This window comes from Oryx dammah, unplaced genomic scaffold, assembly GCF_014754425.2.
Source record: "Oryx dammah isolate SB20612 unplaced genomic scaffold, SCBI_Odam_1.1 HiC_scaffold_13, whole genome shotgun sequence".
In the NCBI taxonomy this organism is placed as follows: Eukaryota; Metazoa; Chordata; class Mammalia; order Artiodactyla; family Bovidae; genus Oryx; species Oryx dammah.
The window spans coordinates 51,174,654-51,191,478 of NW_024070197.1; the positions used below are offsets into that span (position 1 = coordinate 51,174,654).

General features: G+C 49.3%; 1 protein-coding gene across 7 annotated transcripts in view; it reads right to left on the reverse strand.

The window, feature by feature from the left end:
• The window catches only part of LOC120872965 (BTG3 associated nuclear protein), a 68,942-nt gene that overhangs the window by 39,439 nt on the left and 12,678 nt on the right, over nt 1-16,825 (reverse strand). For all 7 annotated transcript variants that reach the window (XM_040253714.1, XM_040253713.1, XM_040253718.1 and 4 more), the window contains exons 2-4: nt 11,037-11,175; nt 7,355-7,446; nt 4,882-5,081 (exon numbers count right to left, since the gene is read on the reverse strand). In XM_040253714.1, coding sequence (XP_040109648.1) covers nt 4,882-5,081; nt 7,355-7,446; nt 11,037-11,175 — 431 coding nt within the window. The remainder of the gene's footprint in view (nt 1-4,881; nt 5,082-7,354; nt 7,447-11,036; nt 11,176-16,825) is intronic.

Below are 16,825 nucleotides of genomic sequence, written 5' to 3' on the forward strand. Positions count from 1 at the left end.
TCCCTCCTCCCCCAAGTGCCAGAGTGTGTGTGCATGCCGGTCTGCTGCTCCGAAACCTTGAAGGAGCGAATCCCTGACTTGTCTGATGCTCTCTGCTCTGATAAGATTTAAAACTGTGCTTTTCTTCTTCAGAGCAGTTCCTCAGAGTAATCTGAGAGGCTGTCTTCTGGGCTACAGTCCTCAGTTTGGTTCAGATAAGATTTCTTTTCTTCCTATTATAGATTATCGATTATCGTGGTCAGCACGGTAAGGCGGTCAAGTCAGGCATTATTTCCGCTCACACAGTGATGCCCAACTTTGTCATCTGTGATGGGGAGAGTTATGGCAGAATCTTGAAAAATATTTGGAACAGTGTTTGCCTCCCTCCCATCTACATTATACTCTGCTGACACTGATCCTTCTGCAATTCAAAATAATCACTCATCCAGTTCAATCCCTGATTGGGAACTAAGATCCTGCAACCCACGCAGTGTGGCAAAAAAAAAAAAAAAACCTTCTATTTTTAGTTTTGAGTATGCAAAGAAACCTCTGATTCATTACAATTGTTTAAAAATTATAGGAATACATTAAAGCTTTATAAGAAATGCTTAAGCCTTTAAAAATAAAAACCTGGTATATGTCCATTACATCTCAATAAACATAAATAAACCATTTATACATTAAAAAATAAAGAATAAAAGTTGGTTGCTTTTAAAGGAAACACAAGCATTTTTCTAGTTAATCAGTATGTTCAGTTCAAGAAAACAAACTAGTGCTAACCAGCTGGCTTTGGGTCGTTCTCGAGAAGTCTGGCTCCACAGGACCTCGCTGGGCACCAGGGATTGCTCCCTGGGTTCCACATTGCACAGGGGCACTCATGCTGGCCCCTCAGTGGGCACGCACCAGGACAGCACCCTAAGTGGGCCTGCGCCCCAGGCTCAGCTCAGTCCTCACTACTGCACATCCTTCAAGAGGCTGTGTCTGGCATCAAGTCAAAGTCACTCAGTTGTGCCTGACTCTTTGCAGCTCTCACGGGCTATACAGTCCACCAGGCTCCTCTGTCCATGAGTTTCTCCAGGCAAGAATACTGGAGTGGGCAGCCATTCCCTTCTCCAGGGGATCTTCCTGACCCAGGGATCAACTATGGGTCTTCTGCATTGCTGGCAGATTCTCTGCCATCTGAGCAACAGAGGAAGCCCAAAGTCTGGCTTCAAACAAGTGCAGAAAGGGTGTTTTACACTAGTCCACATAAACATCCTTGAACACACACTTGACCCCTCCAGGTCTCATAGCGTAACGGAGGCCAGTCTTGAAATGCTCACGGCAGCGCGTGAGGGATGGATAAGTTGTCACATACTGAGTCACGCAGCTCAGCAAAGGAAGCCTCAGGTCCGGCACTTCCAATGCCAGCACAACATGGCGTCAGTGTTAAAGCCTCACACTGCTATGCCTAGAATCACGATGAGTAAAATCCCAATGTGTGGTACACTTGGAAGAAAGGAAAAAAGGCACCCACCAAAGAATTCAAGTCCACTTTCCTTCTCCCTCGCAGAACAGCACTGCTGGACGACACACCATCCAGGCAACCTCACAGGCGGGTTTCTTATATTAAGGTTGAGCATCAGAGAAAAAGGTTTTCTTTCTTTGTCTTTTTTTCTTGAATTTATTTAAAGAATCTCATTCAGGTATAGAATCTGAAAAACCTGAATCTAAAAATGCCAACTGAGTTGGCAGCAGTCCACTGGTTTCTATGCTCCGGGGACCCAAGAGAATAAAAAAATACTTCTCAGAGCTGATACCAGTCTAGTCCGGGCCCACTTTCATTAGAAGTAGCCCACAGGTGAGTGGGCCTGGGGCTGCTCTGGGCCCACGTGCCTCTCAAGGAGGATGGGCCGGTGCGACTGCAGTGGACGCCTCCTCACCCACCACCCAGAGCCTGCCCCCAACTCCTCAGGGTGTCCTCACTTGTCCTGGAAGATGGTGAACTGCCCAGCCACACTCTCCACCACGCCAAGGGGCCTAAGGAAACTTCAGATATGTTTTAAAATACACGATCTGGATATAAAATAATCCAGGATTTACATACTTCTTTTATTTTAAATATCTGAGGCCCAGAGTACTTGGAGAAGTACTTCATTACTCAGAACATTAAACAATTTTTAATTGTTTTTGGAGACTTCCCTCTCTGAGCTCCACTATCCACACTTAAGACTACGTTTCTCATTTACTCATGTGTTTATAAATTAGTCACTTTCTAATTTAAATTTATTCTTTTTCATTGATGTACTAGGATTAAACTCTTGTCCTTTACTTCTCCCCAAATTTTCTTGTTAACAGCTTTCAACTACTGGCAGTTTTTTTTTTTTCTTTCCTTTTTAGAACTTACATGGAGGAAAGTGCCAGATTTAATATCTTCTTTAAAAAATCATTCATATGCAACCTATTTTAAACTATACCTAAGAAAACAGAAATGACCTTTCCTTCTGTCAATCTCACATTAATAGGTATAAGTAATGGTTTTATTAGTGATTTAATAAACCTGCCAATAAGTATATTCAATAATATGATAATGTGACAACATGATTCTTTAAAACTAGAAAAGCTGAGTTGTGTGAACTAGATTATACACCTGAGTCCACATGAGGAAACTTTACTTTTGTGTTATTTGTGAATGCACACAGAGAGCAGCTCACAGGCCTCTGCACAATCAAAGCTCCTCCCCACAGAGCAAAGCATGGGAGGCTCTGACCAGGAAGGCTGCTCACGGGTCTCCTGGAATGCTGGGGAGAGAAGGGGCTCCCTGCAGCCTGGAAATGCCTCCCCCAGTCCGGTGGGCGTGGCCACGGTGGTCCCTCACTGGCCTGTGGGAGGGGCCAGGGCGGGCAATCCTCCTTACCAGGCTGGGCAGTGTGGACGCCGAGCACAACTCAGCACAACTGTACGACACACCCCGCCACCCCTGTGTCGCCCATGGCAAGTCAGGGGGGGCGCCCTGTCCTCCTCCCAGGACCCGACACCAGGGCAGCCCAAACCAGCGGCCTCAGGGTCGACACACAGCCACAGTGGCACCTACAACCGTGCGGACTTGTCCCCGTCCCCCGCCCCACGGGACCGCACAGACCAGAGACGGGGAGCCTGAACATCATGCCCCTTCCCCCAGGGACAACCTTTCCCCACACGGTGACAAAGCGACAAGCCACCAGGCTGTCCTCACTCAGGGCAGGAAACTTGCCTTCACTCTCACCTCAGCTCTCAGAGCAGCTGTCCTTGAGGGGGGGCTGAGAGACTCCCGCAGGTCTAGGGGCAGAAACCGAGGGGCTGACAGCCTGTGAGGACGAGAAGCCTAACACCACCTCTCTGCCCACACCCACTGCCAACATCCCAGACATTCAGAGCGAGAATCCGGCTTCTAACTCGCTGAGCCCAGACTCACCATGTTCCAAACTCAAACACAAAATATTTCTGTATAATTTTAACATAATGTGAATTTTCCAGAAATTTTACTATCATTTGAATCTAGAAAGAACTGTACGTTGTTTTACTTGTCACTTTAACAGGAACCACTCCTTCTGTAATATTACACCACCAACTGGCATCCCAGTTCCAGGGCGACAGCCTCCCGGCCGTCAGCTCTGACGTGGGCCTATCCATGGCCTCCTGACACAGCCCCCAGCCTTTTATGTATTATGACATGTGCTACATTATTATACACTGTACGCTACCATCCTTTAGTTTTTTAAATTACGAGTTTTATTTTCTAGACATTACATCTTAGGGTAAGGGGTCATTACAAAAAATTTTTCTTTAAAAACGGCACTGGTCCTGGCAAGTCTGAGTCTCTCTGCAGAGAAAACACACTCCATCAAGTGTCCATGGGGAGAAAAGACACGGCTCACCATCAGGACATGGTATAAACACTGGGTGAAACAGCACAGACCACCTGGGCTTCCTCTGGGGACAGAGACCCCTGGGGCCTCCCCAACCCTGGCTGGAGAGCAGCTGTCGGGGCCATGCAGTGTCCCCAACACACTGTGACACTTCTGAGAGTTACAAGGGCCCACACTGCAGGTGTCGTCCACAGCCATCCCAGGCAAACCAACAGGCAGCCACTGGACACTGGCCCATCCATGAACGCCCTTCCCCAATCCCATGTGCCCCAAAAAGCACTGCCCCTTCCCCAGGGGGCAGATGGGGGACCCGCAGACAAGGCAGAACCCTGGCTGGGGGCCCCACTCCCAAGCAGCTCCCCCCCGCCGCCTCCTCCGCACTCAGCGGGAGGCAGCAGTTGGCCCAGAGACCCTTGGTAAAGGTCCCAGCTCTCCTCAAGCACAGACAGGTGTCACCACCACTACCACAAGACCTCTCCACAGCCCCTCATGGGAAAGGACAGCAACGCCAGCAGGACAGACGGATGCAGCCACCCCGGCCGGGGCTTCCACTCGTCTCCGCAGCCTGATGGTGCCCGGGACCAAGCACAGGCACCCCGGTCAAAGGCAGGGACACCCCCACATCAGCCCACATGCTCCCAAGTCTCTGATTCCAACAGTACCTGAACTACTGCACATCCCACTACAGTTAGGCTCTAAACAGAAGAAAACTAAGAGGCACAATAAAAAATACAGGCTTGAGTGGAAAGTCTGATACTCTCAAGTGAAATTTATAAAAAGCTACCTCTGAAGAAAAACAATCTCTCAAGACTAGCCAGATGGAACAGGAAAAGAGAAGAAACACACGTCCAGCTTCAAAGCCTGGCGGACCACTTCCAAAGCAAAGATGCCCAGCTCATGCCACGAAGAGGCTGTGAGGACGGCCTAGCTGCCCAGAAAGGGCCGTGTCTCGTCCGGGTCTGACTAGCGTCCCACCCTGAGTGCCGAGGGCACAGCCTGGGGAGGGGGCTCTCACCATCGCACTTTGTTGCAGGTCTGGGTGGCGCCGAGGGGCGAGCCAGCCACCATGGGCACCTGGATGGGGCTGTGCTGCTTGTTGGTAACCAGGTCTAGCTTCTCTTCCAGGGATTTACACGTGGCCTCCAGAGCCTGCAGCTTGGCTTCAATGCTATCCAATCGCAAGCAGATTGTCTGGTTAATGGAATACAGGAATGACTGTAAGAGAAAAACAGAAGAGCTTCAGGAAGGGCCTCTGGGAAGTCCAAGCAGACAGTTCCAAGAACACCAAGCAGCTCTCTCCCACACTCGGCTGCATCTGTCCCCACAGGATGAGCCCAGCACTCCAGCTCTACTTGTGAGCAGCAGCGTCTCAGGAAACAAGCTGGACCCTGTCCACTCACAGCATGACTGACTCTGCTCTGAGCAGCTGCAACTCTCAGTTACACTGAGATCCACAGAACACAGAAGCCAAGTGGGCTTTACGACGTGAGTTTATTAATCAGAAAACCTGCACATAAAACTAGTCAAATGCATCTATGAAAACAGATTACGCCCAACATCAAAAGAGCCCAGAAACTTGCCTGCTCCCGGGACACCCACCGCCCCAAGGTGAGGGGTGGTGCCGCGCCTCCCGCGCGTGGGAGTGGCACAGCTGCCACCTAGTGGCCGTTCGAAGAGCCGCTGCACCTTCCTTCCCGCCTGGGACCAAGGACCGGCTCAAACACCAGGTGGGAAGTTGCCGCCTCCCCCAGCAGCCACTTCTGCCGTGGGTCAACAGGGAACACGGAGCGACGTGGGGTTGCGCCCCTGCTGGCCTCGCAGCTGACACAGGGACGAAGCTGCCAGGCGGGAACCAGCCCGTGATGGCTCAGCTCAGCAGAGGCAGTGTCCAAGGCTCCTCTGATGTAAGCATCGTGACACACTCACTGGTAGCTGAAGTCCCAAGGTCAAATCACTAATGACCCCACTATTTTTTACAATTTGAAGACATCAACCATGCGGCTCCCCAATTCTCTAAACAGTAAAACTTCATCGTCTTAATCCTGAATTAGAAATGATTCTGCCTGGAGTTTGGAGGAACATCAGTTATTACATACCAGTAACACAACTTCACAAATCAATAAAACAAAGAAAGGCCGAGAATAGCACTTTTAAATAAGTCTTCTAGATACAAGTGATATTAACCAAAAATCATCCAAATCTATCCTTTTAGCAGAGCTCTGGCAACCTGGCGAGCACACTTTTCCCAGGACATGTGTGGCAGGTTCCAGCTGCAGCCCAAGGCCCTGCTCGCAGGCCAGGGACGCGACAGGACCGCTTTCACTTGACCTTGTCCATGTCTGACTGCTACGCTATTCACCACACAAGCCTCTTCTGTGATGAAATTCTCACTGCATTTTATTTTTAACTATATAATGTAGGGTTACTGAACCAGTGGTCCTCTATACATTTATCTAAAATAGAGTTTTAACTGGATGTGTCTTCACTCACAAGGTTAAGTTCATGCTGCTTCTCCATGTTAACAAGATGAGCCAGATGTTTTTACACAGAAGGCCCAGGTAAACAGAGAATACAGCTGTACAGCACAGGGAACTTTACTCAATACTCCATAATGAGCTGTATGGAAAAAGAATCTAAAAAAGAGTGGATATATGTATGTGTACGCTTTGCTGTACAGCAGGAAAAAACACAATACTGCATAAATCAACTAAAAGTTCCTTTGGTTTTCCTCCGCACTACAGTCCTAACTTCTCACAGGAGCTGGCGTTCATCTCTGTGGCTCTGCAAACAGCAGACCCAACAAATAAAGCCAAGAAACAGTGATCGCCCACTGACTGAGCCAGTGGTCTCCAAGGCCCCATCTAGCAAACTGTAGAGTTTAGGAACCCTAAACAACAGGCACACAAGTGCTTCATCACTGGGGGAATGGTGTGCGTTTCCTCCGAGCATGCGAGGTCCATGCGTCTGTGTAGGTAGAGGCCACAGTCCTGGTTAAATACTGTGAGTCTTCAAGGGGAAACGTTCATGGCTGTACGCGCCTTGTGGAGGATTGAACAGTGACTCAGAGAAACGATATGTCCACATCCTCAGCCCCAGGACCTGTAAATGAAGTCTTTCTTGGAAACAGGATCTGGGCAGATGTAATCAAGATAAGATGAGGTCATCCTAGGTGAGGGTGGCCCTGTCCTTGTAAGAGGCAGAAAAGCGATGGAGACTTGGAGGAGGCCATTAAAGGTGGAGGTGGAGACTGGAGGGACGCAGCCTTGAGCCCACAGATGCCTGGGCCCCCAGGAGCTGGAAGAGGCAGGAGGGACCCTCCCTCGGAGCCTCTGAAGGGAGCTCAGCCCTGGAGAAATCCTGACTTCTGACTTCCAGAACCATGAGAAAGTAAATTGGTATTGATTTAAGCTCCTCCTCACCCCAAATTGTGAAAATGTTATGGCAGCACCATGTCAGATATAAAAAGCCACATATATTAATATTTTCACCTTTATAGAAGGGTCCTGGCAATTGATCTCTAGTCGCTGGCGTTTCAAAGCTGGTTCATCTTCATCTGTCACTACATGATTCTCCAATACAACTGAAAATCAGAGACAAAAAACACTTCAATACGAAAGGTTTAACAGAGCTGTTTCATGTTAAGATGGTAAACCATTCCAACACCTTAAACATAAAGGTGTCATCTAAGGTTAAATGAGAATTAGCACAACCTGTTTCATATTTTACTATTTACAGATTTAACTTAAAATTATCAGTCAGGCAGAAAATAGGATCTCTCCTTAATTTCAAGAAAAACTGAGATATTGGATAAATTATCTCCCTAATGTGCCAATGAGTTGATACTAACACTGAGACTGCAGGCCTCTTACTCAAGGCTCTATCCAGCCACCCTTTGAGACAGAAACCAATTGCTAATAACGACTTCTTCCCAACTTTAAAATAAGGTCTTGTCAGCCAGCCACCTCATTCCAAAAGCAAAACCACTCTCAGAATACTACATCTTCTCAAGTGTTGGTCATCCAACTAGTCTCAAATGTAACACACTAAGTTTCAGGGAAAGCCACTCCCCCGAAGTGTGTCTGAAATGGAGGTCTCCCACCAGCACCTTCCCAGGGGGCTTCACGACTTCTCCACTGATAAGTCACTTGGCCCAGGTTCAGGGCTGACACAATATGGTCCCAATCCTGACGTCTTTACATCTGTACTTACCAGGTGATTTGTCTCAAAACTCTAAAATGTGAAGACACTGAACAGACCTGAGACACTAGCAGGAACCCTGCAGGAGTCCCAGGGAGAGCACTAAGCTGCTCTCCAGAGGTGGAGTTACACCTAAAGCTCTACCTGACAGAGACCAGCCACAGGCCCGCGAGGCCAGAAGCAACCTGCTCGCCAGAGGGCTTGGCGCCATATATTGTGCCTTCACACCTCACACGCCTCCATAAGATATGCAGAAACAAGCTCTCACTTAATTAAGTTAAGAGAAAGGAAAAATCCAAGCCTACACGTGTTGTGGTAGCAACACAGGTTCTTAAACCTTCATTGAAGCCTGCTTCCTCCCACTGGAAGCTGGTGATTAAAACAGGACTGGGAGGATGAAGAGGTTCTGGCAACCACTAATCTAATCCTTTTAATTTGCTGACATCAAGTCCAGAGAAGTTAAGTGACTTGACCAGGGACACAGCGGGTCTCCTCTCCCTTGGCAGAGTGAAGCACCTCAAGGTGACGAGCTGGGGGCAGCAAAGCACATGAGGACAAGGAGACAAGCCTGCGGTGGCAAAAGGGGCACACACCTTGGTTCCACTTTCTATGAGCCGTGGGGCTCCTAGTTCATTCTCTTCTTTGTCCTTGAGTTTTACAATTCTGCATGCACTTCTTTTGAAATTAAACAAAAAAACTCAATGTTCATTTTAAAGCCATCATGGTCACCTGGAATGGCAGACCCGACAAAGGTTACCATTGTGTCTGTGTATGCAGATGGGCAAATAGACTGGCTACGGGGTGGGTACACACACAGTCACAGGAACCTAACTGAGCATGTTGATTTCATCAGGAAACCAAGAAAACATGGAAGGATGTATACGCCAAAAACTCAAAAGCAGTTCTCTTGCTAGAGTTATGGGAAACTTCTAGTTCTTCTAGTTGCTTGACAGTATTTTTTAATTTTACAAAGTTTACATTTTAGAGATGAAAAATATATATATATCAGTCTTAAACTCCCTTCAGACGTAAATGTGGGGGTACAGCACAGTGCCTGCTGGTGTGGAGGGGGCCCTGGGGTCAGAGACGGCGGGTCCCTTGTCCTCAGAGAGCCCTCCCTGCACACAGTAGGTACCCATTACACAGCCATGAGCTGTAGTTCACAGCCATTTAAGGAAGCTACATGGAACAAAACCAGGATCAAAAATGACTCCTCTAATCCTTCTCTGGACTGAAATCTACAGAGGGAGAAAAAAATTTTTTTTTAAACAGAGGGAGAATTTACTTGGGAAGTAAACTGTTAAAATTTTAGTAGTTTCTAAAAACTTAAATTCTTTTATTATTGTACTGCAGTGTGAGTGCTTTCTAAAGAAACTGTCTACCCAAGAAAATGTGAGCAACTGTTTTTAAAACTGTGATGCCTGGGGACAGCACTGCTGTGTTTTCGGTTCACTGGTATATGAGGAGAGCACTAAATGAGGTCAAGGCTTCACGCTCTTGCTCCAAACAAACCAGTTAGCCTTTTACAAAGAAATCTGGAGTTAACAGCTAACTTCAGACGCCCTGACTTTCTCAAGGATCTGCCAAGTTTTTTACTGTTTCAGTTACCAGGTGACAGACAGTACTTCTTATAAACAATTCAGAAGCAAAATTAGGAAAAAAACTGACTCAGTTCAGTCGCTCAGTCGTGTCTGACTCTTTGCGACCCCATGAATCGCAGCACGCCAGGCCTCCCTGTCCATCACCCAAAAAACTGACTAAAGAGTAGCATTTCTGAAGGAGTATCTCCATCTCTTCATGATTGCTTGTTCAAACCTAAAATTACACGTGCTGCCCATCATCCATACATAACTAATTTTCCAACTAAGCTTCTTCAACTAAGAGATCGTACAAGATAGACATCATCACACTTTGAGATTTCTGAAAATCTTCTTTTCTGTAGGGAAAACAGTCAGCATTTCGATACTACTATTCCACAAAGAGGGCTTCCCAGGTGGCTCAGTAGTAAAGAATGTGCCTACCAATGCCGGAGACTCAGGTTTGAGCCCTAGGTCGGGAAGATCCCCTGGAGAAGGAAATGGCAACCCACTCCAGTATTCTTGCCTGGAAAATTCACAGACAGAGGAGCCTGGCAGGCTATAATCCACGTCCAACAAAAAAGATGGACGTGACTTAATGACTAAACAATTCCACGAAGAATAACCAGGCAACCAAAACAATTTCTGTGATTTAATTATGTATGCTTATCATTTTAAACTTAACAGACATATTAAACACATAAAACTTTATGGGAAAAAAAAAAGAACACTTACTAAGAAACCTTTTTACAAAATAAAAGTGCTGACCAAGTGTTTCATAAAGTTCTTGAAATCAAGAGTTCCCCTTATAAAGTGTCTAGTATCTAGTTAAGACTCCAAAGTAGCTGAGCGCCTTGACTGTCACTAAGGAAGATCAGCAGCACTAGCAAAAGTGCAGGAAAAAGTCCTCTCAGAATAACCGCGTAGTGTTTCTGGGACGCCCGTCAACGTCTTATCAAAACTCTGAATAAACACAGCAGCTCTGCTTCTGGGAACTCACCCTACAAAAATATTAATATCTGCCACGATACACAGCAAGACCTTTACTGCAGGGTGTACACGGAAGAAAAACAGTGCAAACCATGCGAACGCCGTTCCCAGGGAAGCAGCAGATGCAGGCGGGAGCAGCATGCGTGGGACACCTCGAAGGTGTGCACACATGCGGCAGATGATTTGCAGCTGCAGAAGGGGCACGGACGGGACCGTGGGGGCCTGGGGGGCTGGGGCGCAGGGGTGGGCTGGGGGGCGCTGAGGGACCACGGGGACGGGCGTGGGGCTGACTGGCTCACGCGCTCTGAGCATGCCCTTGTGTTCCTCTTGCTTTACTGAAGGGAAGGAAGGGAAGCTTGTGCAAGATCCTTTGGGTTTTTCCCCCAGACTGCCCTCAACTCTGTACCTGGGTGGCCGGGACTCAGCTCCTCGACGGCAATCTGCACCACGTCGGCCAGGTCCTGTTCTGACATCATCCAGGACGTGAGCAGAGTGGCTGGTGGTTGAGCCGGAATCAGACTCGTGTAGGACGACGTTTCTGCCACCTAGAAACAAAGCAAGACAGCCGAGAGGGAGATGAACGACCGTGATCTTGAAATGATGGAAACTGAGGCCATGTTCTGCGTCCACAGGTTCACCAGGAGCCTGTGGACATGTCCAGTGTGAGGCTCTTCTTGCCTCAAACCATCAAAATGTCCCTTGTTACTAGACGAGCCCCTACCCTGCCAGTCCCTTCCCATACCCCCTTCCCAAGTCACCTTCCTACGACAGCCTCAACGCATCACCCCCAAGCCAGATGTCCCCAGACGCCCTTCCTGCCCACAGAACACGTCCTGTCCCTCACCTGCCCCTACCAGCTCTCAGCTCCACTACATACCCCACCCTCCAAAAATCATGGGGAACACACCTCCAGACCCTACCCCAGCGGGCCTGTCCGTCAAAGCTGTCCCCTGGCCCATTCCCACTCCTCACGCGCCCTCCCCTCAGGCAGGCGGAGCAGAGGGCCAGTGCCCGGGAGGGCTGACCGCGGCACCAGTGCCCTGCCCGGGCCGGGGCCTACGCCACCGCTGTCACCCCGAGACAGCATCACCTGTGCAGCACAGTCCATTCCTGTTTTCCTGCCCTGAAACTCTCCGATTAGGCCTGGACACACCTTTCCCTAAAGAGAAACGAGGCCATGCCACTCCAGATACAACCCACTGACACAGGTCTAAACGAGGTGCTTGCACACTGGGTGCCTGGAGGTCAGGAGCCAATGCCACTGTAATACTTGTATCATCCTACACTTTGTATTTTAATCACCAGTAAGTGAACGCCTAATCACCAGTAAGTGAACGCCTACGACACAAGCAATCTATCCTCCCCAGCTAAACTTCTCGTTCTCTAGGGCGGACACTGAGCGCCCAGCTCTCCAGGACAGCACCACCCCCCGCCCCAGCCACACACACACACACACACAACACACACACACACACCACACACACAACACAACACACACACGCACGCACACACACACACAACACACAGACACACACACACACCACACATATCACAACATACACACACACAACACAACACACACACACGCACGTGCACACACACATGCACGTGCACACATACATGCACGTGCACACACACACCACACACACGCACGTGCACATACACACAACACACAGACACAACACACACAACACACACACACACACGCACACACACACACAACACACACCACACACACACACACACACACAGAGTCCTGAGGCAAGTCCACCCCTGCTCCAGGCAGGAGCAGCCGAATCAAGAGTCTTAGGTCATCCACTTCCAACCAGGAGTCTACTGACAGCTCCTTTAAGTGGCCAAGTTCCAACAGGCATAAAATTAAATTCATAGGTTCCACACATGTTCTTAAACCCTATAAATTCTGATTTAAACTCTATAGCTTAAATGGCAGCAGCTCCAGAATTTCTTAGGCACAACCATTTGTAGGAGGAGGATGCATTCAATTTGCTTTTTTCAAGAAATATGCTATATGTGCACAGACTATCTCTGGGGTATAAAGATAAAAGGAAATTATATTTGCTTTTACCATGTACACGTATCACCTTCTCAAAAAGTACTTTTTAAAATGATCAGACAACTAAATACTGAGGCATCTGTCACAGGGAAACCGTCACCTCCGACCCCCTCGTGCATACTGGTGCTGCCTCACCAGCAGCCCCAGGCCTCACAGGAACAAGCTGGGAGACGTGGTGGGCCCACCAGGGTCTGTCTCCCTGAACCTGTGTCCCCTGAGCAGATTAACTGGTCAGCACGAACACCAAAGCCACTCATGCTGTTGACTCGGTCAGGGATGCACTGAGCCCCTTCAAGCAGGCAGTGGTCCTCAATTAGGTAACACCCTCTCACTTCAGTCTTTGAACTGATGAGTTTAAAATGTTTTAGGGTCGCACACTGCTTTCAGAATCAATTTTTTTTTTTTTAATTACAGATCCTCTTCCAAGAAAAAAGCACAGACACTGCCAAGTTCCTGAAACTCACAGTCACCTCACAGAGACAGCTGGTAGCCAACCAGTACCTGCTCTCCACTACACTCAGTGCTGTAAGAATCCGAATTCAAAGGGCACGTGGCCACCTCCTGCAGCGCGCCACGTGACCACCCCCGGCCAATGGAGCGTGAACGAACCGGTGCAGGGGCAGCCCCTAGACCCTTCCCGCGTGCCCTCCCGCTGCTGCCTCCCTGACCACCTGCCTCCCGGACTTTCTTGATCTGAAGTAAAATTGCCAGTCACCTGCTCTAAAAACAACGTAATCTGGAATCTGCAGCATGCAGCCAGGCTTAACCTCTGAGATCCACCGTGAAGCTCATTCGCGATGGCCTGGTGCCTCAGGTCCGAGGTTAAATACCTGTCTCTCACAAAGAGCTAGTGGAAAGTGTTCAGGTACCAGATTTGAGCCTTCCCTGGTTTCTGGGAGCTCTCTGAGTGGCTTAACACTCCAAACTAACCATAAAATGCTGAACCCGACCCTCATCCAAATGAGGACACCACACATGATCCAGGGTGTTTACTCAAAATGATTCTGCTGCCAGGATAGAGTCATTTAAAATTCTGCTAACTGTGATGGTTTCAACAGAAAAAAAAAAAAAAAAAAAAAAAACTAGGGCAACAAGCCCAAGAAAACTGGAACAGAACAATGCATGCAGTTGCCATTTTGGCAAATTAAATTTGCCATTTCTCAGAAGTCCTGGAGATAGTCCAGTCTTAATATCATAAAGCAGCTGGACTGTGATTAATGTTCAATAACGTCTCTAATGGCAACGAGAAGACAGCATCCTCCAGGGTGCACACCAGCCAAGTCAACAGCCCAGCGCTCAGTCACCAGGGACTGTACAGTAAGTGACGTGAGCACCACAAGCCATCCATGTGGATGGGACTAACAGAAAAAAAGGATCAAAGGAAAACCACAGGTATGTACAGTCATGTGTCTGTGCGTGTGAATGCACACGAAACGCTCTGGGATGACACATATTGAACCAAAGCAACCCACGAGGGAAGAAGGGCAGGTAATACCAGCTGACCTTCAACCTTTATCCTCTGGACTGCTGAGCCTCCTACAAGCACATACTATTTATTGTGCTTGTTACACTGGAAATAGTTTCTCTAAAACAAAGCAGTAACTACACAGATGAAGCCAACCACATCAAATCTGGATAAAAACAAGGGCGCGTTCTTCCACCCTGCCTCAAATCCCCCTCCCGGCCTGCATGCATGTGCCTCCGCAGCCATGACCGCTGGTGCCCCTGCCCCTGTCCTGCGGGCACTCCTCCTCCCAGGTTGGGGGGTCAGGCTCTCTCTCCCTCCAGCTTGGCCCTGGGCCTCTTCTCATTGGCACTGAAACACCGTCTCCCTGCCCACAGCACACAATCAACTTCACCTCCAACCTGTCCCGGAACTTTGCATCCTCGTGCCAAATGGCCTCCGGGCCATCTCCTCTGGGTCTCCAGTCTCAGTGTGAAGAGGCCAAACTGAACCCGCCCCTGTCCACACCTCCAGACTGCCCACCCACGCGTGGTTCTCCTCCTCTCATCGGACCTGTAGGCAGAACTTCCCGCTGCCCTCGCTCCGGCCTCACCAGTGCATATCTGGACCCACGCGCTGGCCCTCCCTGGGTCTCCCTGTGCTGCCTTCGCCCAGAATCACCACCAGTACCTGTTTAAAGGCTATGGGTCACGTGAAAGCCCATCTCAGCGTCCCTGTCTGCTCAAAGCCCAACAAAGGTTTCCCGCTCATTCAAGGTGTGTGCCTGGCACCAGCTAGGCTCCCTCTGTGCCTGCAGGCTCCACCTGAGGCTCCTCACTCTGCCATCTGAGGAGGCTGCCCCAGCCGGGTGGGCACACACCAGCCCAGCCCTCACCCTCCACCGTCTGCCTGCCCTTCTGCCCAGTCACACCCCACTCGCCACGCCCACCAGCAGCACCCATCTCCCGGCTGCCCGTTTCTGCTTCATCACAAAGCCCTGCCATCTAACCTGCAACACCGGCGAGGCGTCCGTCTGGTTTGGCATCTGTCTCCCCTGCTGAAGACAAGCTCCTCTGGGCAGGAACCTCACCACCCCACTCAGTGCCCCGATGGGGCCTGGCACGCCACGTACATCAGTGCGGTGGGGCTGCGGGGGAGCCCTGGGGAGACACCCCACTGCCCATCCAACACAAAACTCTGGAGGGCGGCATGTCTGCTGACAAACCATGCAGTAAGGTCTGCAGAGTTCTCGACATTAGGCTCTCATTTCAATGACTGAAGTGTAACTAAGTCACAGACCTGTTTAGCTTATAACAGTGAATTGCACACGAATGACATGTTAGGTTTCAGAGTGGAAATACAAGCTGCTCGCGGGTTGTCAATGACAGACAGGAGCAGTTGTTCATTAGCAGAAACACAGAATGGTACATTTAGTTTAGATTTTTCTAGTTTTTAAATATTTTGGACACCTGTATAAAATAAAACCACAAGGCCACTGAAACAGGGAAAAAAAGAAGAGCTACAGTGGATTTTAAAGTAATAACATAAAGAAAAGGTCACCAGTAAGGTTTTAGATTCCTCACTGCAGCTTGCCTTCAGGGAGAAATAAAGCCCTTGATGAGTGTGTTGGGGTTGATTACAGAGCGTTTCTGCAGCTACCTGAACACGCTGCTCAGGTGCACCAACCCCTCCCAGCTGCGCCTCTGGTGGGGCCGGCTCTTTCTCTGCAGCAACAGATAGGAGAACCTAGTTGTTTTCCAGTAAGTCTGACATCGAAGAAATTTGTAGAAATGCAAAACTGGGTCTCTCTTCTTGCTAAGGTTTTGCTTTTATTATTTTGGGAACTCTAGTAATTTTTGGCTTAAAAAAAAAGGTTTTTGTGTTAAAATGTATTGTATTTTTTGTAATTTTTAGATGAATAAAGTGTTCACACATTTTGTGTTCTAATCTCTGAGATGGGGATGTTGTTAGACACACGTCCATAAGCACGAGCTCACCAGCTTTGTCATTGAACACGTGACTGAGCGTCAGGCGTAAACGTGAGAAAAGGAAAGTCTGCAGCCCAGCAGCACTTGCCACGCGACAAAAAGGCATCAAGAAAAAGCAGCTAGGCAGAGCCCGCTGCGTCCACCCTGGGTTTCCCCAGTCACCACGAGAACTACACCACACAGTCATCCCAACAGGGACATCACAACATCTGGGGTTTTTAGGGCAGACACTGTGCAGAGCTGTTTCTCCCACTGGCCCCTGAACAAGCACCTGCGGACCCTGTCCGTAGGAGGCTACGTCCAGGGAGCGCACAAGGCAGCTGCTGTGACCCCTGGGTGGTGACCTGGCCCTGCTCCACCAGAACCGTTTCCCAGTCATCAGCTCCCTGCAGAACAACCGTGAAGAGACATGGCCCGCATGACCTGAAGTCACAGGTGGAAGTGGGGCACCCCTGGCAAGGCCCTGGAGTCGCTATGCCAGTCTGACCTCCCTTTACAGGTGCCAAATACTTGGACAACAATCCTCAGAGGGGCAGGAGTGTCCCTGATGAGTATAAGAGGCAGAAGACCCCAAAGACAAGTCTTGGAGAGGAGTCGTGGGATCCGCCAGCCCCAGGCTCGACAGCGAGCCCACCCCCAGGTCCCAGCCCCCCAGCCACTGCCCCGCCTTGGCACCAGCTCTGCTCTGC